This window comes from Coenobita brevimanus, chromosome 47, assembly GCF_032717465.1.
Source record: "Coenobita brevimanus isolate Jiangsu-jjx chromosome 47, ASM3271746v2, whole genome shotgun sequence".
NCBI lineage: Eukaryota > Metazoa > Arthropoda > Malacostraca > Decapoda > Coenobitidae > Coenobita > Coenobita brevimanus.
Window position 1 is genome coordinate 3,409,012 of NC_137000.1, and position 24,491 is coordinate 3,433,502.

General features: G+C 41.4%; 1 protein-coding gene across 1 annotated transcript; it reads left to right on the forward strand.

The window, feature by feature from the left end:
* The first annotated feature begins 1,649 nt into the window (after positions 1 to 1,649).
* On the forward strand, positions 1,650 to 19,269 carry LOC145398980 (uncharacterized). Its single transcript, XM_080271711.1, has 14 exons — positions 1,650 to 1,757; positions 2,816 to 2,913; positions 3,907 to 4,047; positions 5,102 to 5,227; positions 8,065 to 8,304; positions 8,914 to 9,042; positions 9,529 to 9,658; positions 11,167 to 11,289; positions 13,603 to 13,692; positions 15,078 to 15,201; positions 15,816 to 15,950; positions 17,101 to 17,184; positions 18,499 to 18,590; positions 19,195 to 19,269. Exons 1-14 carry the CDS (start codon positions 1,650 to 1,652, stop codon positions 19,267 to 19,269), a joined length of 1,695 nt encoding a protein of 564 aa, XP_080127837.1.
* The last annotated feature ends 5,222 nt before the right edge of the window (positions 19,270 to 24,491 follow it).

Genomic DNA, 24,491 nt, shown 5'->3' on the forward strand with positions numbered 1-24,491 from the left:
CGATATGATGACATTAGTTAGTGTGACTATCTTTACCATCAGTTAACCAAGATGATTCGAGGGTTCAAGGCAGTGGAATTTTTTTCCTAAAGTCAAGAAGAAAATATTGTATATGTGCTCAGTTGCATACCTAAACCATCAGACAGGTAGTAAAAATAATGATTACTCGTATTTCCTAACCACTTGCGTAATTTATCTGAACTGAATTTACACTACATACGGCTTTTGGATAAGGCTGTGAAATTTTTGTGTTGGGTATTCTTTTTGCTTTGGATTTTCTGTTGAGTGTGATCTCCATTTACTATAGATGCAGGGTTTAGTACCGACAATATATGTGTTTCTCTACTTTCACAGGGAACATTCATCTCACGGTCTGGTAAGTGATACATTTTTTTTATGTTACTGTTGGTGGGGGTAGCACAGAAAGGGGCTTCAGATACTCCGTTACACATCTTCCTTAGCGATTTATTCTAAGCATTGCCACTCAGTATTACTTTGTATATGATGTAAACTATGTCGATAATAAAATAATATATAGCATACACGAGACTGTTTTGGTGGAATATGCAAAATAAATCGCTAAGGAATGAGTGCTACGAAGCCTCCTTGACGCCTAGAATACGGCCCAGTGTTTAACAATTGGCACGTGGTGTTTAAGTAAGCATTCATTTATATGTTGGTTCAGCGAAGTACAAAATATATTACCAGAATACACTACTCTTTTCTACTCGCCCTCATGTTTTTAGCAAGATGTCTCTAACTAATTTCCTGTAATCCAATTCTAAGCAGACCTCTAGATTAAAAAAAAAAAATTAATCTTAACTTCCAACGTGTGCTCGCAGAACACATTTGTAGTACAATAAATGTTCCTGAAAAATGGCATATAACTTTTTTTTTTTCATTTTTTCCAATCTTCTCTTATGATCCGTCAAAGATATTCACATAATTTAATCATAATGGTTATTTATGCCCAGGTAATTAGACATGTTGGGGCCATTCATAAACCACACTTCAAGTAATACTGTAAAAACCATAATTTTGTGGGCTTTGGGGTGTGTTTATGGCTTCTTTCCTTATACCAATTTTTTGTGCATATAACTTGTTGATATTTTTTGGCACATTAATTAATTTAATCAGTACTGAGGAAAAATACAGTAAGTGTGTCCGAAAACAAGCGGCTAGGAAGACGTGTTATGAAGAGTCGTAAATCCATGAGAATATTGTCGTCAGAATAAACAATGACTCTAGGGTGTTCCACCGAAAGTTTGCTCTGTCCGTTCTAACTTTGCTTAAAATTGCTTTCTTTCCTTCCTGAATGCTGAGCTGTACCAAACGATCGACGCTACAGTACGGTGCTAGTCACAAAATCTCAAAAGAAAAATTATGGTAAGGCTATCGAGCTGCAGTATTACAGTATTCTGCCAATGAGCTACGAGAGAGCAGCTGCAAAATGACGAAAATCTCCGCTAAGTTGGTGTATGAATTAAAAGAGACAAAATTCCTCATTGGCGCACCAGACGGACGAAGACAGCGAGAAGAGCGACCTGTCAGCCTCGGCCACTGAAGCCTCCTCCCTGGTGACGGTGAGGGCTGGGTGCTGCAGCTTCAACCCCGTCAGCCCTTCAGGGAAGCGATGGCACCAGCTGCAGATGATCACCCTGCCCTTCTTACCCATCACCGCCCTCGTAATGCAGAATTGTTGGTTCATGGCCACCGTAGCTTCGCACCAGAGAGAGATGCGTCTTTTGGGCAGGCAGGTACGTGTGGGAGGAGAGTGGGTGGGTGTGGGTGAGTATATTTGTAAGTGCAGGTGTGTGGTGTGCAAGTGTGAGGGCATGTATGGGAAGGAGTGTGTGGAGTGAATCTGTGAGATGATGTGAACGTGTGAGGGTGTGGGTTTGGGTGTAGGTTTGTATGGGTGTGGGTTTGGGTGTAGTGCGAAAGTGCTCAATGGGTGTGGGTTTGGGTATGAGTGCAGGTGTAGGTGTGAGTGTAGGGTATGTAGTTCTATGTGTTGGAGCGTCGCGCCAGAGGGTCCTTGCGGCTTTTGAGCAGACAGGTAGATGTTGAGTGGGAGTGGGTGGCTGTAATTATAAGTAAGTGAATGTGTGTAAGGCTGTGAAGCGTTGCACTAAAGGGAGATGCGCCTTTTGGGCAGGTAGGTATGTGTGGAAGGGTATCGTTGGGTGTAGGTGTGGATGAGTGAGGGTGGGTGTAGATGTGCGTGTGAGTATAGGTTTGAGGAGACGTGTGTTTGAAGCTGTAAGAGGGTGTGAGTCATGTGTTGGTGTGTGAGGGTATGAATTAGGTGTAGGTGTGTGAGGGTGAGGTATCAGTGTGTGAGGGTGTGGGTAGGTGTAAGTGTGATTGTGTGAATGCAGGTGTGCAAATAAATCAGAATGTACTGGTAAGAGTACATCTGTAGGATGACTATGTATGAAAGTGCTTAAGAGTAGATTTGTGGAAAGACGAACTGAAGCACTGAACATATAAGTCTGTAGCAAGACTGCACACTTAAAATTAATAATTACTGAAATAGCGCAAGTGTTCTGGGCGAGCGCGTGCAGGGCACATATGTGTTGTTGTTGCTGCTAGTAACCCCCGCTTCTCTGGCAGCGCAGACCCATCAATAGCAGGCACGCAAATATACCATACCAGACTGTCCCGTGCAGTTAACTGATGCCTACGAGAGGCAAGTGCGAAAGTGCTATGGCTATGTGTAATTTCATAAGAGTGAAATGTAGGTTTAAGCATTAATAACAATCTCTCTCTCTCTCTCTCTCTCTCTCTCTCTCTCTCTCTCTCTCTCTCTCAGGTGGACGGTACGGTAGAGCTAGGTATGCTACTGACCGCCGTACAGCTAGAGAGGAGCGAGGTCGCCTACTTTGTCTTCTCCAATGGCACTAAGCTCAGGTACGGAGCGTTTCTTGTATCCTTCCATCACCTTTTCCATTTTCCCCACTTTCCTTTCTCTTCCATCATTTTTACCTTTTCATCTTACTTTTATCTACCTTTACGTCTCACTATGTACACCTTTCCATCATCAGCTCCTTCATTTCCTCTCTTTCCCTTCCTTTCCCTTCCCTTCCCTTCCTTGCGTTTATGTTATCATTCCACGCTTTTTAGTTTTCGCTCTTGGTTTCTCCTCACTGTCCTCATGCATCTCTTACATCTCTCCTATTTTCCTTCTCCTCTCTGCTTCTGTTCCTTCCTTATTACTTCTCCTACCATCCCTTCCACTCCTCTTTCACCCCTTCTTTCTTGTTCAGAGCTGATCTGTCTGCATCTTAACAGAAAAAGAAGAAAGAAAGAAAGAAAGAAAGAAAGAAAAAAGAAAAAATACCCAACATGGTATGGTTCACTGGGTAGGTATGTAATTCACTAACGAATCCACTGTAATAGTTCTAACAAAGTTCATGTTAAAAGTTCATGCGCTCGACAGTATCAAGTCTAAAGGTAACTACGAAAGTCCATCTGGGGAGTAAAGATTTCTTTGGTTGGCATCCAAACAAGCGCAAGTGCTGCAGAGGGACACCTTCATGACATGGCATCGATACAACTAGGCCGATTGCACAAATACCACGCATCTCACAAGCCAATGCAAATCTAACCTACCCTAACCTGACCTGTCCTAACCTAGCATTATCTAACCCCACCTAACCTAATCTAGCCCGGTCTAATTTGACCTATATCAACCTAGCCTTACTTGACCTTACCTTACCTCACCTCACCTATCCTAACCAAGCCTAACCTACCCTAGCTTAATCTAACCTCATCTCACCTCACCTATCTCAGCCTAACCTAACCAACCCTAACATAATCTATCCTAATCTATCCCAGTCTAACACAACCTAATCTAACTTAATCTAACCTAACCAAATCTAAACTAACCTCATTTCCTCACAGAACCAACCTACAGGACACCTTTAAGAGGACAGACGGAATCCTGGACCGTCTCCACACTTGGCCCAACTTTACGGGAGATGAAGGAATCCAGGAGATACTCGCGTCCAAGCTTAGGTTTCAGATCAAGCTGGAGGACTTGAGGTGAGATGGGAGGGGGACGTTGTGCAGTTTGGTTCTGTCACCTTAACTTGGTCCAAACTTTTGTCCTTTTCTAGTTTAATTAACGTAGCTCAGTGGCGTAAAAACACAATGCTATGGCCCTTCATCCTTTCCACAGTGCTTCTTTATAAGTGGCATTATATTCTAATGTATATCTATTGCTGCAACTCAGCTTTCAAGATGGAAATGTTGCAATTTAAGGCATAGCTAAAGAGTGTAGAAATTATATACATTAGCAGAGACGGGGGCAAATTTTCCAGTGTAAGGTACCTGTCACCAGATGTAAGCAAAGTAGAATTATATTCGGCTATGACTCACAACCTTCCATACTTGCCCATTCTCCCTCACTATAGCTCCATCACTTGTAATTGTGATGCAACCCAAATTATCACTGTTAAAGCATGCAGTGCGAGCAAGAATACTGTTCGTACGGCTCGTAGAATTTCCTTGCTCGAGGAACACCAAAACTTTGTTTTCTTCTCAGCTGTTGAACCAACCATGTCGTCTTACCATTCTGAAATTGTCATGAAAATTACATTCCAGTGTTACATTTCCCATAAGTGGAGTCATATATAACCCAACAACGCCAAAAACAATTCCGCTACGCAGTAATACAGCACTATATTTTTTCCAGTCCTTTAGGCTGTTCATGGCCTGTCGTATCTTTTTAAAAAAATCCTAAAAAAAGCACTTACAGTGGAACCAGTATAAAGCCGAATGTAGCCAAGAAAGGCCAACATACAACCTTACCTTGCTCAGACACGTTCAACATTTGCGATATTAGTTACAGGTGATGGAATTATAATGAGGGAGTAAGAAAAGGGGTGGAAGGGCGTGAGTCTTGAAATGTAATAAATCTAATCTGTTATGGATAATTGCTAGCATTTCTCATAAATAAAAAAGTAGGATAAGTCAATTTACAGCGTTGCTAAACTGTCGTACAAAGAGTATAAATCTAATCTGTGTTGGCTTATAGCTATTTCCAGCACAAGAAACAGAGTAAGGCAACTAACTGTACTTCTAAATTGTGGTACAGAAAGAGCATTAACGATGAAGGAGACACGGTCACTCAGAAGATGGACTGGTACAACCGCATCACATACTTCATCATGGAGGCCATTGTGTCAAACATCAAGGACGCCAACATCTCCAGCGTGTGGAAGTAGGACGTTCCTCTGTGCTCGTGTAAAACCCAGTTAGTCAGTCAGTCAGTCAGTAGTCGATCTCTCTCTCTCTCTCTCTCTCTCTCTCTCTCTCTCTCTCTCTCTCTCTCTCTCATTCTGTAGTGTTATACTATGTGGATATTCACCTTTTAATATTCACTACTAAAATAAATTCACCGTGTCCTACGCCATCAGGATACCCTATCTCCAACTCACAGCCCCCTTTCTCATAAACCTCTCCATCTTATCCCTCCATCTCATCTTCGGTCTCCCCCTCCCCTCTCCACCTCCACCTCTCTCACTCAATCTCTTTATCAGTAATCATCAGCCATTTTTCATTCTCTCCAAATCGTTATTAATTTTCTCTGTTGTAGATGTTGTGTAACGTAATCTGAACGTTTATCTAGACTTAAGGAGCCGATAGACTTAGTGTACACTGATCTGGTAACTTATCAACAAGATGACAGTTGCGACTTACATCACTACCTCTCTGTCTGTTTGTCTGTCTGTCTGTCTGTCTCCAAATGTCCTTCCTCCTCTTATCCTTATATTCACCCCATATCCTGTTCTCTTCCTTTCTTTTCAGTCTCTTTCTGTCTGTCTGTCTGTCTGTCTCTCTCTCTCTCTCTCTCTCTCTCTCTCTCTCTCTCTCGGCCGATACCCTAGCCCTGATTACAAAGGATTTTAGAGGAATTAATTAAGCAGCTCTGATGATTATAGACAAATAATCCTCTTGTTTGGGGATCAAAAAGTTTGGGAAAAGCCAGAAGAGAATTGGGAGAAGGGTGAAGTATAATAGGGTGTGGATGGTAGGTGAGGGATGGGTGGAGGGTGAGGGTGGAGGTTGACAGACATACAGATTAAGAGTGAGAGAAGTGTGTGGATGAAAACAGACGTAGAGAGTGGGCGAGGTGTGGGTGTAGTATGGGAGATGGGTTTAGGAAGAATGTAGGATGTGAGTGTTGGACGGGTCACGGATAAGTGATACACGTAAGGTGTGGGTAGACTGTGGGTTTAGGCTGAGGGCGTGTGTGAAAGATGGAGGAGGATGTGGGAGAGGGATGGGTGTGGGTGTGGGGTGGGCATACAGTACGGTGTGGGCTTGTGATGGGTATACAGCAGGACGTGGGACTGGGATGGATGTAGTGTGTGTGTGAGGGGGGGGGGGCGATAAGTGTACCTTTGGAGTTGGAATGAGTGTACTCGTACGGCATTGGTTCAGAAACTTTTTATTATGTAACCTCTGAGTATTCAGACTATCAACCCGTACCCTCATTTTCGAGGTACTGAATACAGATTGGTACTTCATTAACACTAGTCCATTACATAATGGTATCACAATGGCTGTTGCAAAATTACTGAAGTGGAAGTTAATTTGCCACGGAAATGTGTGTTATTACACTGTTACAACACTGTGTCAGTGTTAACACGGAGATTTTATCATGGCAGTCAATATCGTATATGATTATGACTGACACCCATCTTTCACGGAAACTAGTTTCCCAGTTCTCACTATCATCTCATGATTTATGTTTGTAAAATTACTATATTTTATATACTTTTTTCATATCGGGGGTCGAAGTACTCCTGGAAACCCTCTTGCATACCCTGGAGGGTTCGTGAACCTTAAGATTGAGAACCACTGGTGTAAGGTGTGGGTGTGAGTGTGGGGGTAGGCGAAGGGAGTGGATGAGAGATAGGCGATGGCTGTAGGATGAAGGAGGTAATAGTACAGGATGAGAGTGGAACGTACAGCATGGAGAGTGTGTGGGTGGGGGATATGGATGGAGGATGGGTGTAAGGTGTGGGTGGAAGGTAGATATAAATGAATGACGGAATAAGGATAACGTTATGGAAAAGCGTAAAGGGTGGAAAATATCACAAAATAATGAGATAAACAAAATAGATGGTTAGATTTACAAAAGGCAAAAGTTCAAAGGTAAACTGAAGCATACTAGACTTGGTGAATGGATAGTCTTTGGTCTGAAAATATTGCGCTGAAGAAATTAGGTGTAAGAAGTGACTGGGAAAATATAGATAAGTAGGTCAGGCAGAGAGAGAGAGAGAGAGAGAGAGAGAGAGAGAATGGGTTAGATAATCATATTAGGGGATTATGTCAAGGTAGCTCAGATCACACGCTCAGGGGCGACCTAATTAATCTTTTCGATAATGTCTACTTTCTCTCATCCCCCTCCCCCCGCTCTGTCTGTCTGTCTGTCTCTCTCTCTCTCTCTCTCTCTCTCTCTCTCTCTCTGTTTCCGCTGCCTCCAGACAATGATTTTTAACCCGCTCAGACGGAAGACGTCTTTCTTTTTAGATGCGGAACCATCTCCTCGAGAGGCCCTGTCAGTCTGTTGTTTACTAATGTTTTTTTTCTCCCTTGGCATGCTTCACTTTTTTAGACTTCAGCTACTTTAGTGACACCATATTTGGACCCTGAAGCTCCCGCATCTATTTAGCGCTTTTGTGTTTGTTTCAGTATTGCCATTAGCAGGAATTAGATATAGCCTTCCCTAATTCTTTTACTAGATGAATTTTCTTATAAGCTGAATAAAACTGTGTACTAGTAGCAAGATTAAACTAAACTAGCAACATAAGCCAGTGTGTGTGTGTGTGTGTGTGTGTGTGTGTGTGTGTGTGTGTGTGTGTGTGTGTGTGTGTGTGTGTGTGTGTGTGTGTGTGTGTGTGTGTGTGTGTGTGTGAGAGAGAGAGAGAGAGAGAGAGAGTCAGGTGGGTGTGTAGTGTATCGACTGGTGTCCTGTGGCGTGGGTATGTAGTACAATACAATGCAACTATGAAGAGTTTGCATTCTCTAATACTACCCTCTATACTACAGGCTGCTAGTGGCCTACAAGGACATGATCCGTTCAGTCGAGTACTTTGGCATCGTCACGGTGGAAGGCCTCAGCTTTTTTGGCACGGGGAGTCTCACAAAGGACAAGTTCGTGAGTTTCGTTATCTTCGACGTGTTGGCCTGGAAATCCTTCAACCAGACCAAGGATTTTGTTCAGTTGGTTCGGGACAAAGTGGAAAGATTCTACCTACAATATGAGGAGTTTAAGAACATTAGCAGTTGGTGAGGATCTTAATATTAAGTCTTTTCAGTACGAGGGTATAAGAACACAATTCATTGGTGAGACTTATCTTAATAACAACTTTTCCAATACGATGAGTTTAAGAACATAGATAAGTCGCGAGGATTTTCTCAATATCAACCATTTCCAATACAGGGAGTTTAATTACTTAACTAATGACTGGGGATTTTTTTTTTTTTCAAAAAAGCTTCTACCTCCAATACGAGGCGTTTAAGACCATAATTAATTGGTGAAATTCTTCTTAATATTAACCGTATGTACAAAACTTGTACAGGTGTTTGAAGATAATTCAGAGAAATTATTTAAACTGAGTGGGAGGAACGACACATGATATGATAATGACATGAATATCTTATATATATATATATATATATATATATATATATATATATATATATATATATATATATATATATATATATATATATATATATACTTTCGAGGGATAAAGAAGGGATTAAGGGAAGTTTGTATAATCAGAGAGCTTCATTGCCCAGTCATATTAGTGCCACCACGTGAAGGCGTCCCTCTCTAGCACGGCATATATCAAGTAGGGGATCTAACAGTTACTTGTGATTTTTCTTGGCCAGGCGGGATATGATTCTGGGCAACGTGGAGCAGATGTCAGACCTGAAGGTGGCTGACGATTACTTTTACGTGATGACCCGCTTCACTGACGAGCTGAGGAACCTGCAATGGCTTCTCTTGGATATGATTAAGTTTGTCCCTAGATATTCCTCGTTTTTCCTGCATGTCCTAGCTATCTTGTATCTTTTCAATGATCTTGCATATCGTAGGATCTTTTGAATTATTCTTTTTTCGCTTCCTCCCCCCTCCATCTCTCTCTCTCTCTCTCTCTCTCTCTCTCTCTCTCTCTCTCTCTCTCCAATGCATGAATATAAACTGCATATATATCATAACTACCTTAACATTTTAACACAAACTAGTGCATTATATGAAAGATGCTTATAACCCCTGAACGCAGCTGTGTAATCTATACTAACTGAATCTCTACACGTGTGTGTGTGTGTGTGTGTGTGTGTGTGTGTGTGTGTGTGTGTGTGTGTGTGTGTGTGTGTGTGTGTGTGTGTGTGTGTGTGTGTGTGTGTGTGTGTGCGCGTGCGCTTGCACTTGAGATGGTTTGTGCATGTATGTCTATGTACTCGCATATATGAATGCATATGTATGTGTGTGTACGTGCAAAGGGAGTACATGGTACGAGAGACTCGTTGGTCAGACACACAGGTAACTATCTCCATCATCATCCTGGTTCTCATCCTCGTCATCTCGCCCCTCATCATCTTGCTTGTCCGCCACGCCACCTTCAGCATCCAGGTGAGATGGGATTCAAGGAGGAGGTCTGTTTTCTATACTCTTTTCACTTTAATTTAACCTAAAACTATCGTCTCTCTCTCTCTCTCTCTCTCTCTCTCTCTCTCTCTCTCTCTCTCTCTCTCTCTCTCTCTCTCTTTCTCTCTCTCTCTCTCTCTCTCTCACGAATATAAACTGTTGTAGCAAGAGATTAACCCTAGAATATGGACTAACTTGTGATAAAGTGCTATGAAATGGCTCATACTGATACACCAACTATATTTAGTTCAATAAGGACGGTGGATATGTCCCGAAGTGGTGACATGTAAAGGTGTGCTACACGTAGATAGACTAATGAGCCTCAGGGAACAAGACATCAGATCTGTATCCAGAGTCGGACACATTAAAAATGTGCAGTGGATCATGTTGTGTGGCAGTTATGATGGTCCCTTTGGTGATGTAGAAGTTATTTCGAATATTTTAGTTAATGGTAAGCATAGTAATTGTACTTTATTTTATATATATACATATATATATATATATATATATATATATATATATATATATATATATATATATATATATATATATATATATATATATATCAAGCTGAATGAAATTGTCTGCAGAGAGAGCAAGAATTAACTAAAAGAAAAAGACGTCTCCGTTAATGACAGTCGTTTGTAAGGAAATATGGGGCGTACTCTAGGTGGCATAGTAGATACCGTATCACCTTTTCCTAGGCGATTTATTGTACATATTACACCTCAACTTTCACTTGCATGCTGTATATATCGTTTTACTGTCGACATAGATTCTACCAATACTATTCAAAAAGATACTGAGGTGCAATGTTCAAAGTCAATCGGTAAAGAAGAGGTGTTGCAAACTCCTCTGAGGCATTTAGAATATTGCCCTGAACACAAGTTACTTGTGTCGGCAGAAATGTAGTGCAAGTATGTGCAGCTGCTGCATACACTGATGACCACAAGTGTTATGTCTCTGCTTTCTGTGATTTTCTCTTTTACACACACACACACACACACACACACACACACACACACACACACACACACACACACATTTTAAATTGTTCACCCGGTCATGCTCGGGACAACTGTGGTATTTCATTCCAGATAACGCCAGACGATATTATTCAGGTGAGAATAAGTCCTAGGACCCTGAAAGCGATAGAATGATACCGTTAACCATCAATTGATGGGAAAAAATCGTGTATTGTATTTTAACTAAAGCTAGACGATTTTACTCAGCTGTAAGTGACTTATAGAGGACTGGGAACTTTAACTTCGCAAATCAGATGATCTTTTCTCATAATTTACGTTTGCTACCTCAGACGATTTTATTAGGCTTTGGCAAGACCTGTGATTGTAAAGAAGTTGAAATGAAGACTATATTAAACATCCTCAGTTCGAGAAGTTTCTCCAAAGCTGAATAAAACCGTTTGGAGATAGGAAAAATAAAACGAAAAAAATCGTTACCAGACTGATGAAGGTAATTTCGTCAAATTGCAGGTGTTCGCCTCCAACCTGACTGTAAAAGGCGCCGAGCTGAAACGAGAGAAGCGCAGGTGTGACCGACTTATTTACCAGATGTTGCCCAGAGCAGTCGCCCTCCAGCTCAAGAAGAAAAAGACGGTGTGATATGCATTATTTTGTATTTTCCCTGGGTTTGTTGATTTCGGTTTGCTTTTTACATTTTTCAGTTCCTTAATTCTACTTTTTATTTCAATTTTGCTTCTATTTTTATCCCTCGATCATCACTCTCAACCTAAAGAAGAGGACGGTTTGATATGCTTTACTCTGTATATTTCCTGCCTTTACTTATCCCCCGTTTCAAGTAATTTTATGGTCTAAACTTATCACTGTTTCAATTCCTACTTCAACATATTCACTGTATCCGAAATGTGTCTCCTGTCCCGACCCGTTTCCTTCCAACTTAAAGAAGAAGACGGTCCGATTTGCTATATTTTCCATATTTTCGTCATTTAATTACCTCTGTTTCAACCGTATATCATTATTCTCGTGTTTTTTCTGGTGTTGATTATTACCGCTCCTCGTCTATGTTTCTCTGTATCATGTATTCCTATTTTCATTCTGTCACTTTATCTTTGTGTGTGTGTGTGTGTGTGTGTGTGTGTGTGTGTGTGTGTGTGTGTGTGTGTGTGTGTGTGTGTGTGTGTGTGTGTGTGTGTGTGTGTGTGTGTGTGTGTGTGTGTGTGTGTGTGTGTGTGTGTGTGTGTGTGTGTGTGTGTGTGTGTGTGTGTGTGTGTGTGTGTGTGTGTGTGTGTGTGTGTGTGTGTGTGTGTGTGTGTGTGTGTGTGTGTGTGTGTGTGTGTGTGTGTGTGTGTGTGTGTGTGTGTGTGTGTGTGTGTGTGTGTGTGTGTGTGTGTGTGTGTGTGTGTGTGTGTGTGTGTGTGTGTGTGTGTGTGTGTGTGTGTGTGTGTGTGTGTGTGTGTGTGTGTGTGTGTGTGTGTGTGTGTGTGTGTGTGTGTGTGTGTGTGTGTGTGTGTGTGTGTGTGTGTGTGTGTGTGTGTGTGTGTGTGTGTGTGTGTGTGTGTGTGTGTGTGTGTGTGTGTGTGTGTGTGTGTGTGTGTGTGTGTGTGTGTGTGTGTGTGTGTGTGTGTGTGTGTGTGTGTGTGTGTGTGTGTGTGTGTCCGGATCAGGATCAGGATCCTGCAATGGCATTGGTGGAGGTATGAGCTCTTTGAGTGATTTCTGTTTTGTATCTGTTAAATCTTTTCAATGTCCCTCCCCTCCTTATTTCGGTATTAAACAGGCGTGAATAACATGAAAGGGAATGTTAAAATGTAATATGCAAACAAATCGTTAAGGAGCAAGTGGCCTTACATTCCCAGTAGCTTGCGGTGCGGTGGCAGTTATGACTACCTCCGCCAACAAAGTTGGAGGAGATTATGTATTCACCATGTTTGTCTGTCTGTTTATCTAGACGATATCTCCAAAAGTCGTCAATGAATTTCAATGAAAAATTGATGGAAGGGTGGGCCATGGACCAAAGGAATTAATTAAATTTGGGGGCGAATCCGGATCCTAAGTATAATATTTCCAAAAGTTCTGAATATCAATAACATTTTGTGGAAGGGTGATCCATGGGTCAAGGAACAAACGGTGCGGATCCGGATCCAATGTATTCAGCACAATATCTCCATGGATCCTGATCCAGACCCTTTTTAATGGCAATGGCATTTTGCGCTCTCTGAGTGCCTCCTAGTTATATATGGATCGTATCCTCGATGTTGTATAAGATTTGTAACACTTCCTCCTCAGCTACTGATTCTCCATCTCTCTCTCTCTCTCTCTCTCTCTCTCTCTCTCTCTCTCTCTCTCTCTCTCTCTCTCTCTCTCTCCGTTTGCGTGTTATGCTGAGTCTGCCAATATTGGAATGATTTATATAACACGCAAGAGGACACTTAGGAAGATGTGTTAGGGAGCTTCCTCAGTCGACGAGAATAAGGCCATATGACCCTTACTCTCACCAGGAAGTGTGGCTTCTATAATGCTTTTACCTTAACTTGGCCCAGGTTTTAGTTCCTTTGTTGCTAATTTCACTTGACTCAGTAGTAGAATAGACAATACCATGACTACATCCTATCCATAGCATTTCTTCATGACTAGCATTATACGAGTATCCTAGCATTAAACCATTGTTACGACTCATCATCCAAAATGGAGACATGGCAATTCTAGGCTAAAGCAGAGAGAAAAAAAAAAGAGGTATAGCATCTCTTTCTTACCAGGGTATAATTGCTGCTGGCACGTTAATATAATTTTGTACGATATTTATGCAATATATGTCGCCATGAAAATATGAATAGCATAACAAGAGAATAGGAAGGGGCAGTAAGAGAAATTTATCGTTAACTTAAGAGCTACTACAGAATCTACGAAGCCTCTAAGAATACGAACCTATGTATCTTGGGTATTTGGCAGGTACCTGCGGAGAGCTACAAGGACGTGTCTGTGTACTTTAGTGACATAGTTGGCTTCACCACTCTCTGTTCAGACTCTGAGCCCATGCAGGTAAGTCACAATGATCTAAAATCCCTCTTTAATGCCACTTGTTCATTCGGGTCACGTTGGAAAGCAGTGGGAAGCTTATATATATACGGATTATATTTTAAAAAATTATGCTTGGAGACAAGGTTAGTAGGGTTTCTTATATTATTCCTCCTAACCACTGGTTCGTCCGGTCTTCATTCTTGCAATGTACAGCATAATTTCAGTTATATTTAAATTCTCCACCCCCTTACTGTCATAGTATTATCTTGTTTCTAGACCTAATATATTTACGTAAAAGAGAAAGAGCCAATGACTGAAAGCCTGTAAAAAAATAATAACCCACTATTCCAAAGAGAAAAACTGAATAGAAGAGAGCCAGAGTCAAGATCTGCTTGGATTACTGATTATGGTTGATGCATGGAAAGGAAATATTAGTGGAGTATAATTACGATTCTTTTAACAGTGTATTTATTTTTCTACTGACCACTTACTCGCTCTCCCTTCATTGTTTCTTTTTGTGCTTTCATTTTCTGTTTTACTTTGATCCCTTTTCGTTTTACATACATTGGTATCCCATCCTCTGCCTTGTTGGTATATCTCACTCCCCCACTATCATATCACTCTCTCGCTTATCGTCTCATTCCCTCTTACAAGAATCAGACTCTTCTCAGTATCTCCTCCCCTGCTTAATTTGTACCTCACTTCCTTCATCATTCCTGTCCTCCTTTTCATTAGTATCTCCCTCTCCTATTAGTATCTCGATCCATCTCTTTGTTACTAACTCACTCTCTCTCTATTATTCCTGTGCAGATCCTGGCCTTGAACTTCTCCCAAGCTTCCCCCTGCACACCATGTCCTCCTCTTTCTTTGTTAATTTTTTCACCCTGTGTCCTTCACTTCCATTTTTGCCCCTTCCTGTGCCATATCTCCTTCCTTGCTCAGCCTTTGTTTTTGTCTCTCTCGCATTCATTTTTATTTCTTTCCTTGTTATATAATTCTTGTATATTTATTCTCTCAGTGTTTCACGTACATTTTTGTCTCTCCTAGATCAGTATTTTATTTCTTGCCCAGATTTACTCTCTGACTCTCTCAGTTCCATGTTTGTCTCCTTCCTACCTTTATTAGGTTACTTCTTGCAAATCTTTCGCCCTACGTATGTCACGATCACTGTCCTTTTCTCAGTCTCCCTACTTTCATTCCTCCTTTTCTGTATTCTCGTTTCATCCCTCCTACAGTATTCATTCTCTCGACTCAAAACTTCTATGCCTTCTCACCCATTCTGTGACTCTTCCCTCTTTTTATGTCACTTCCAATCGTTTATGCCTCATTTTGTCCTTTCATCACTTTCTCTCTCTCTCTCTCTCTCTCTCTCTCTCTCTCTCTCTCTCTCTCTCTCTTCCCCGCAGGTAGTGACCTTGCTGAACAAACTCTACAACATGTTCGACTCTCGCATTGGCAACTACGACGTGTACAAGGTGGAGACCATCGGGGATGCGTACATGGTAGTGTCTGGACTCCCTCACCCCAATGGTATGTACTTGTATACGTTTTCTTCTTTTCATAGTCGTCTGTATTTATATAATTTTTTTTTTTTTTTCTTAGTACAGAGTCCTTTTCGTCGTCATTGTTTCCTTCATCAGCATCGTCATCGTCTTCGTCTTCATCGTCATTTTCCTCATCTTCAGTAATATCATCATCATCACCATTAAACAAGTCAAAAGTCTAAGCACAAAAGTTACTGGCCATGAAAAAGGGACTGAAAAGTGAGACGTACACTTGGATAATACTGGATACACGAAAGATTGCTTCATACAAAATGGAATTGTTTTAAGTCTGTCACGGAGAACAGAGCATGATGTTGAATTTGTAAGGGTTGAGAGGTACGGCCTATTGCTGCAGGCTTATGATATTGTTGTGTAAGATGTCACAAGACTGATATGGCAAAAATATAAGGTCGTAAGCCAGTATGTTGCCATAAAATGATGTTATAATATGTTGTAAGAATATGACGCTGGAAGAATATGATGTTGCTATAATATGATGCAAAAAATATGATGCTGCAAAAATGTGACGTTAAGAGTGGTGTAGCAAGAGTGGCTACATCATAAGACGCGTGATATTGCGATGATGTATTGGTGTTGTAGGGTTGCGTCACGCCGGAGAGCTGTGTGACATGGCCCTGGACCTGATCGAGGGAGCCAAGGCCTTCGAGATACCCCACCGTCCCGACAAGTCACTCCTCATCAGGGCCGGCATCAATTCAGGGCCGTGTGTTGCTGGTAAATTCATTCTGCTTTTTCTCTTTCACACTTCTTTGATCTGCCTTTGTCCCTTTCACACTGACTTTCAAAATGCTTCCCTCCTTCCTTTTTTTTTCTTCTTTGCCTTGTTCTGCCTCCATATGTCTTATTCTGCCTCCCTCTGCCTTGTCCTGGCTCTTTCTTCCTTGACCTGTCCCCCTCTGCTCTGTCTTGCCTCATCCTGCCTCGGACTTGCCCTGTCTCACTCTACCCTGCCCTGCCTCCTTCTGCATTGTCTTGTTTCCCTCTGCCTTGTTCTACCATCCTCTGACTTATCCTGCCTTTCTCTGATTTGTCATGCCACCCTTTGCCTCCTCTTGCCACTCTGACTCGTCTTACAACCCTCTGCCTTGTTCTGCCCCCTTCTGCTTTGTCATACCTCCCTCTGCCTTGTCCCTTTTCGCTATGCATTGTCATGCCACCCCCTGCCTCGTCCTGCCAGCTTTTGCCTCGTCCTGCCACCCTCTGCCTCGTCCTACCACCCTCTGCCTCGTCCTTCCAGCCTCTGCCTTGCTCTGCCACCCTCTGCCTTGCTCTGCCACCCTCTGCCTTGCTCTGCCACCCTCTGCCTTGCTCTGCCACCCTCTGCCTTCTTCTACAATCTTCTGCCTTGTTCGATTTTATGTAAACTTGTCCTTCCACCTTTTGTTCTGCCTCTCTTCATCCGGGTACCCATCAACTCAGAGGCCTGTTTTGCTGGAGATCTATTTTTATTCTTCTTTAGTCTGCTTCATCCAAGCTCCTGATTATTTTCTTTTTTTTCACTCAGCTTTATCCTGTCTTCCTCTGCTTCAGGATGTCTCACTCAGTCTTGGTATGATTCACTTTTCCTTGCCTCGTCTCGTCCTACTATCTTTTTTGCCTCCTTCTACCTTACCCTGCTTCCCATCTACATTACAGTCGTATAAAGAGATGAGGATACATCATTTAATTTTCAAAATACAAATCATGTGGATTCCTCAATTATTATCTTCTCTGTATATAGCCATTAATGAAAATTAATGTAACAGACTTAATTATTAGTCTTTTGGAAAATGACATTATAATTAACGGCATGTTTGTCAGTATGACCTTATGATGAACACTGTTCAACAGTAAAAGTGAGAGTGATGGTGTTGTGTGTTGACAGGTGTTGTGGGGACAAGGATGCCTCGTTATTGTCTCTTCGGCGACACGGTTAATGTGGCCAGTAGGATGGAGAGCACTGGGGAAGGTCAGTGCCGTGATTATCCTTTAATGTTTATTATTCAACTAACATACCGAAGGTTTTTGTACTGTTTAGTTACTGATCGAAGACAGCTGTTTATGCCTGGAAAAAAGAAAAACTCCCGGGGTCCCAATGTCTGCCAGTTTGATTCTTATGTAAAAATTTTTAGTTTAAGTATATATTTTTGCTTGTAAGGAAAATTATGAAAAGGCTTCTTATGTCAGAGGCTGCTAATGACAAAATTGTGTTTTGAAAGAATTATTTGTTGCGCTGCAGTATTTATTGTTGTGAAGAGAATTTCATTACAGTGTATAACTACGACTGAACCAGTAATAAATTCACGACGACAGAACGCTTCAAGAGCTAAAGCTGAAGAGCTGAATAATGAGAAGTAAGGTTGCATGCTTTAGAGCTTGGTAACTGTGAGGACTTGATTGGTAGGCCGTACAGTAGGTGACGTATTATTATAAATAAGAGTGAGTATTTGAAGACAAGCCCCAAGTTTTTGACGATCAAGCATATGAGAAGAATAGATGTCTGACCTTCCAGTATCGATTCTGATTCCACTCTTCAATGTGGAAGAAGACTGGCCGACACATTCAACAGTTGCGGGTCTTCCACAAGTGAATATAAAAAATTAGGATATTTTTTACACCTTAGCCCATTCAGTTTTACTGATACGGTTGTAATACTCCAATTGATGGTTGCATTCGTACTACATAAATCGCAACATGTAAGGTAAATAACCATTAATTATAAATAATTTCGGAAGCACATCAACAGAGTATAAGGTGGTTTGCCTTTATTACTGCTGAGTGCACTCTCTTCTGTGGGATGCATTCTGATCAATTTCAGCAAACTTAAATGCTCCACAACTGCTTATCAGTAATGGAGGGCTTGTGCCGTCTGCTTTGTATTTTAAGCTCAATGCATACGACTTTGAGTGAGATAAATATGCCTTTTGCCAGCTAGTAAGGGAGAAAGGTGAGAAATCATGAGTAAGAGATGAGAAGGCAAAAGTAAAAACTACGTTATCATTCTAGTTATTGATTTTGAAAGTTTGGCAACATCCTTCCCTTAGCAATTTATTCTGCATATTACACCTTTGAATCCTCTTGTATGGTACTGATGTAAGCTATATCCATACTAAAATGACGAACATATCAAACAAGTGAAAGTACAAAAAGCAGTGATAAGCAAAATAAAGTGCTAAAGGAGGGGTGCTACGAAGCCTCCTATGCCACCTAAAGTACGACCTTAATTCTCATGAGGATCAGGTATATTTCAGACCACAAGCTTTCACATTCTTCCCACCAACAGCCATGAAGGTGCACATATCCCAGGCTACTAAAGAGGTTCTCGAGCAGCTGGGAGGCTATTCCTTCGAGTTCAGGGGCTACCAGGAGATCAAGGTCATGCCTGTCCTAGTCTTCCGTAGTTATGTCCTAGCCTCTTGTCCTCCTAGCTTCGACTTCGAACGCTGTAGGCTTGATGTCTGTAGTCTGTATCGTTCTAACCTCAAAGTCAACCAGGTCATCAACGTCGTACCTGTTCTCGCCCTTAGGAATCGTGTCCTAGCATTTTGTCTTAGCTTCGATCTAAAACGTTTTAGCTTTTATGGTGTCTGCTTTGTTCTAACCTTTAACTGTGGGACTTCATTGAGTACTAAGGCTACTAGATCAAAGTTTTACTTGTTCATTTTTATTTTTTATTTTTTAGTAATCGTGTCCTAGCCCATTTTGTTGTTGTTGTTGCAGCTCTAGCTTAGAAATTAAAATATACTCTTGCCTAGATGTTTGTTGTCTATATTGTTCTAACCTTTAGCTGGGAAACAATTCCTTCGAGTTCAGATGCTCCTAGTAGATCAAGGTCATGCCTATACTCGTTCTCATCGGTAACTATATCTTAGTATATACTTTGTTCTAAGTTAAGATTTGGAGTTTCCTTTTCGCTGAAGCAGTATTAGCAGATCTTCCACAAGACCCAAACAATTGATAATATTTTTTTTGTCGGCAGGGTAAGGGCAGCCTTCCGACTTTCTGGCTGGTGTCGGGGCCTCCCAATACCAAGGGAGTCAAGATGCCCTCGTAGAAGGTCACTAATTCCCCTTTCCCCTTCCCGTCACGTCACAGGCCGCCTGACATCATGAAACTTACGATTTCAGAGGCCCCTACGACATTAGCTCCTTGAATCCGGTGACATCTTTTCCTCTCTAGTCTTTGTATACCCAGGCGATTTTCTTCAGCTTATGAAAGGGCTCTTGTACTGCTGGAGTTAATCCGATGAGAAGAGCCTAGCCTAAGGTGAACAAAATCGTCAAGAGAAGGCACAAAGTTAAGATGTCAGAGACGTTCCTGGGCTCAGTGGTTTGGTGAAATAGTCCACGCAGCGTCAAAGGCCACCATGACATCATATCAAAAGTCCCTGTGACATCGATGACCACTGTGACAACTCATCGAAAGTTCCTGTGACACTGATGGCTACCCTGACATCACATTAAAAGTTCCTGTAACACTGAAGGCCATCGTAACATCGCATCAAGATGTCCGTGCGGCGTCAGTGATCAACATGATATATATAAAGAAATTACCTCAGAGTCCATCACAGCGTTATGATGTTTAGGAGACTTCAGAGGCCACCGTGACATGACAAGTCCCTGTAATGTCAAAGGCCACTGGGACATCAAAACACCTGTAACGTCAGAAGCCAAAATGGCCTCAAAGTCTTACGATGTCAGGAGATACCTTAGACGTCAGAGGCCGCCATGACTCCAAAGTCCTTGTGATGTCAAAAGACCTTATGATGTCAGAAGCCAGTTACAAAAAAATTATCTGTGATTTCAGAAACTACCTTAGCATCACTCGCCACTGCGACAGCAGAAGTCACCTTGGCATCAAAGACTACCGCGGCATCAACTCCCTTGTAACGTCAGAGGCCACTGTGACATCAGCAAACACGGTGAAGTCCGAGCTTATCATGATAACAAATCCTCTGTAACGTTAGAGGGAAAATAAGATGTCAGAAGGCTGTGACGTTAACCCCGTCAGCAAGAGGACATCATATGGAGTTTATTCTTGCCATTTCCTGACAGGTTCATTCAGCTTTGGAGTTGACACTTGTAATAAAGACAATGAAGGTTATATTAAAACTCTTGAGTTCGAAAACTCACGCCTAAGCTGAAAAAAGCCTCTTAATGCTACAAAAGTAGAATAAGAAATAAGTCATCGAAGTGGAATGGTTAACTGTGTGGCAACAGATGCTTTTTGAAGATCAGGAGTAATTTATAAGGTAAGACATCCAGCAGCATCACAAGCGTCTACATCACAAACCTCTGTGACTTCAAAAGGTTTTCCCGATGTCGAATCCCTGCCACGGGTACAGGGATAAACAGGGTAGTGAAAATATACACGCTTTAGCCATTTAAGCCAGCCGTAGTGGTGTTAATCTTCTTAGTTTCGTTAGTGAGTATTAAGCTCTTATATGAGGATGTCTTTTAGAGTTTATTTGTGTCATCTCGAGACGATTGTATTCAGCTTGGGGAAGCCTTTTAGAAATGGAAGGTTAATTATGGCTTTAATTAACCCCTATATCTCGAAAGGGTTCTTTGGAATATGAATGGAATTTTTTGACGGCTACCTGATTATGATAAAAAGACGTCTTTGGGCTGAAAGTTAGTTTTCCTTCGATGAATAGGTAACTGAACAAACATACACAGTTTATAGAATAGCTGTATGTTCGTCTGACTAATATTATTAAGAGATTAGCAAGTATCGGTAGGCTGCTGTTAGAATTACTGATTTAAGAATGCATTCCTACGAGCCTTGATACTGGCTTTTTGAGAGGGTGTAGTTGAAGAACCTTGCTTGCACTTGCTAACGAAAGCATATAGCATTCTTATGTAGTGATTTATTAGTGCGTTTATGTAACAGCGTAGACAACAAGAACGGCACCTACCCTTTGAGAACATGAAAGGAGTATAGTACAGGAAAATATGCTTAGTTCTTATGTAGTCAGTCTTCTCTCACTAAGGACAGTGGTCAAACTTCTGAAACATAAACCTCGGCTGAAGAGCCCGCCAGCCCTTACTAATAATACATACTTTGCTATCATTGTGTTATTTTCCTTCCCAATATGTTTTACTTTCAGCTACGGGGTGACATACAGCCTTTTTTTTTTTTCTGTCTTTCTTTCACTTTAACAGAATAAAATGCGGTAATTATGTATCAGAAAACATCAAGAAACGCTATCCCATTTATGATTTTACCGGCTTGAGTACTGTCGCTGATTCAGCGACGACGCCTCTAAAGAGAACAAACATCTCCCTTCAGTCAACTGTGCACACTGTCTCTTCCTTTCTATCCAGTTCTCTTCTGCTGGAATCAACTGATACAGCAGTCTCTGCTTATCTTATACAAGCACTGATAACTCTGAAACAGCCCTCCTCAGCCCGTCTTTCCCCTACCTTCAATGAGCAGACCTTGATACTGGCTGCTGTTTGATTAACTCTTCACAAAGGACGGCTTTTTGCTTCTGACATTTAATACCCACTTTCTGCGTTAAAAGTTTTGCTTGACTCCTGATTTGTCTATTCATTACGAGATGTGTGAAGTTGACGTTATATTGTGAACAGTACGTACCAGGAACATATTAACATATTAAAGTCTGGATTTCCTGAAGATGATTGTAGTGTGTGAGTATGGAGCACGTTCAACAATATTGTTATGTTTGTGAGATACAATGAGAAGCAGAGTAAAAGTATCTCTTAATGCATATTCGGCCAATCCCCGTTACACAGATAACTTAATTCTGTACAAATGATATTGAAATTATTCATCTTGCAGGAGCTACGTCACATCACTGGGAGAGACTTATGCTTGCCATAAATGTGTGAAGTCTGTTGATAGAGATATTAATGCCTGTGCCGTAAGCTTAAGAGTGTTCAGAGTCGACAGTCGTCATAGTAGATGAAGGCAGTAAGGATACGGTGCGATAATGTAGAGGATGGCTTAGATTAGAGCCTGACTACTGGACGGGGGCCAATAAATCTATTACAGTATTCATTTTTTGCTAAGTCTTAATGTTTTCCTAGAATATGCTCGTGATAATCGATCTTACACCCAGGTCTCCAGATATATTACTTGTGAACAAGGAGAAGGGAAAGCAACCTTTCCGGGGGTCTGACCGACTAGAGTTTTAAACTCCAGTTTTCACATGTGAGCTGGTCGTTCTAACCGATGCATCACCAACACACCCAGCCTCAGTTATTTTGTTCATTCTGTTCTGGGACGCCCACCATTCACAATTTCGATGTAGTGCTGTCTTCAGGGTGACTGAATGATAGTCCAAATGATTTACTGTAACCCAGGAAACTACTGAGACCACTCTGGGTGGTAACCATATGCCTACATAATACTAATGATGTAGGGGGTTAAGGTGTTCCAACCAGTTAAGGCCCATAAGGCTCTGCATGGCAGGGTTATTTGGAGTTTATTACTCACACCAAGTCACTCACAGGCGGGTGAGGCTGGCCATTCTCACCTTAAATGTTGAGAATGCGTAGCCTAGCTCCGGACCCTACGCTCCTGATGGGGCAGTTAAGGACTGGATGATTTGGGGGATGACTGGCCGTGGGTACAACAGTAAACGCATAGAAGTAACAGCAGCAAAGGGAATGTTGGGGCCTCGTGGGTCTGACGTTGGACTATAGTGTGAAGGGAATGAAGTCTTTTAACTCTTTGATGTTAAGATGAATATTTTATTCTATTTTTGTTATCTCTACGCTGCTATACTCATATTCGCTTTAGGATAGACTTTTCGAACTGAAGGGACTGGCTGTGGTCTTCATTAATTTCTTTTCTACTTGGGGGCTCTCCTAACCTCAAGAAAATTATCTGGTAACAACAACAATTAATTATAAACGAGAAAGGGGTCTTGAGATATGGGATGTCTTGAACATCATCAAGACTACACCCACAAAATAATATCAGTTATTTATGCCAGGCAACCTAGTGCACTTCTTTGTTTAGTCAGTACTGATGATCAGCACATTCATAAGCATCTGAATCAATTTTCGCAAGGGGATGCTGAAGAGTGCCAAGATTTTGGTAACTAATGCAGATATCATCATCAGAACATGAGAGGAGAGAGTGACTGCTCATACCAAGTACTGGAACGGGAACCTGGATGTTAATCGACAAGATGGGTCATATTCTGAGTGAAGAAACAACAGACTCCTGTCACACACAGACAAATTATGTACCACACCTCTTACATACACACTCTTTCCCAACTCGACTTAAGGCATCGTGGGAGTTTCCTGGGTGTAACTCTCCATGTGGGGAGATCCGGTCTGACAGTGGACCATATAGAACTACACATTCTTTCACTTTCTTTTTCTTCGTGTGCTCTCATGTGTTCTCACCCTCTAGTTTTTTTTTTTATGACATATATAGACTCTCACCAACAAAAACAACCACAACAACACAATTTCAACATGCACTTCTTACTCTACTCTCCGAGCGTCTTCCACACCTACACCAGTGCATGAAGCATGTGTGGGTGGCAGGTCATTCTCCAGTGACAGATAGTGGTGTTCCTTCGCCCCTTGGAAGTAATTGTCTCTCAGGAGCCATAAAACACGGCTTAAAAGTGTATAGTAAGGCTATCTCATTGTTAGACTTATGCAAGTAGATGGCTACCACAAAAACAAAAAAGCGCTTAGATCAATCTTGTAGGGTATGCAAAAAAAAAAAAAAAGTTCACGAGCACGTTCACTGAATAAAATACCTAATCGGTGAAAGGTATCCATCAGCAAACTGGATAACAAACAAGAATGTAATTGTATTATATTAGTTATGGATGTGTTAACTCGTTTTCTTTAGAACAAAATATTAAAGAAAATGAACATGTGTATCGGTAGCTACTGTAGTTTATGAATATAGCTCGTGACTGTCTTTTCCCTCACATTTTTTTTGTTTTTGTTTTCGGGGGATGCGGAACTCAGTGGTCTGACCTATGTATGAGTTGGCAAAATGGTTTTGACTAAAATATATGATTATAATGGTATTTTTGTTTCCTGTAATAAAGTAGGAAGGGAGTTGAAAGGATAAGAAAGGAACATATGTCTCCCTTATGGCAACTGAACCTCCTTCATGATTCGCAGTGGTATACTTATGACGTGGAGAGCAAACATGCATAACGAAAGTCAGTTGTAATCCTACACGTATAAAGCCGTGAGGAGAAAACTACATTTTGTGGAGGCAGCCTAAAAACTTGTATATTTTCTTCCCTTGATGATATATGATCATTGAAGG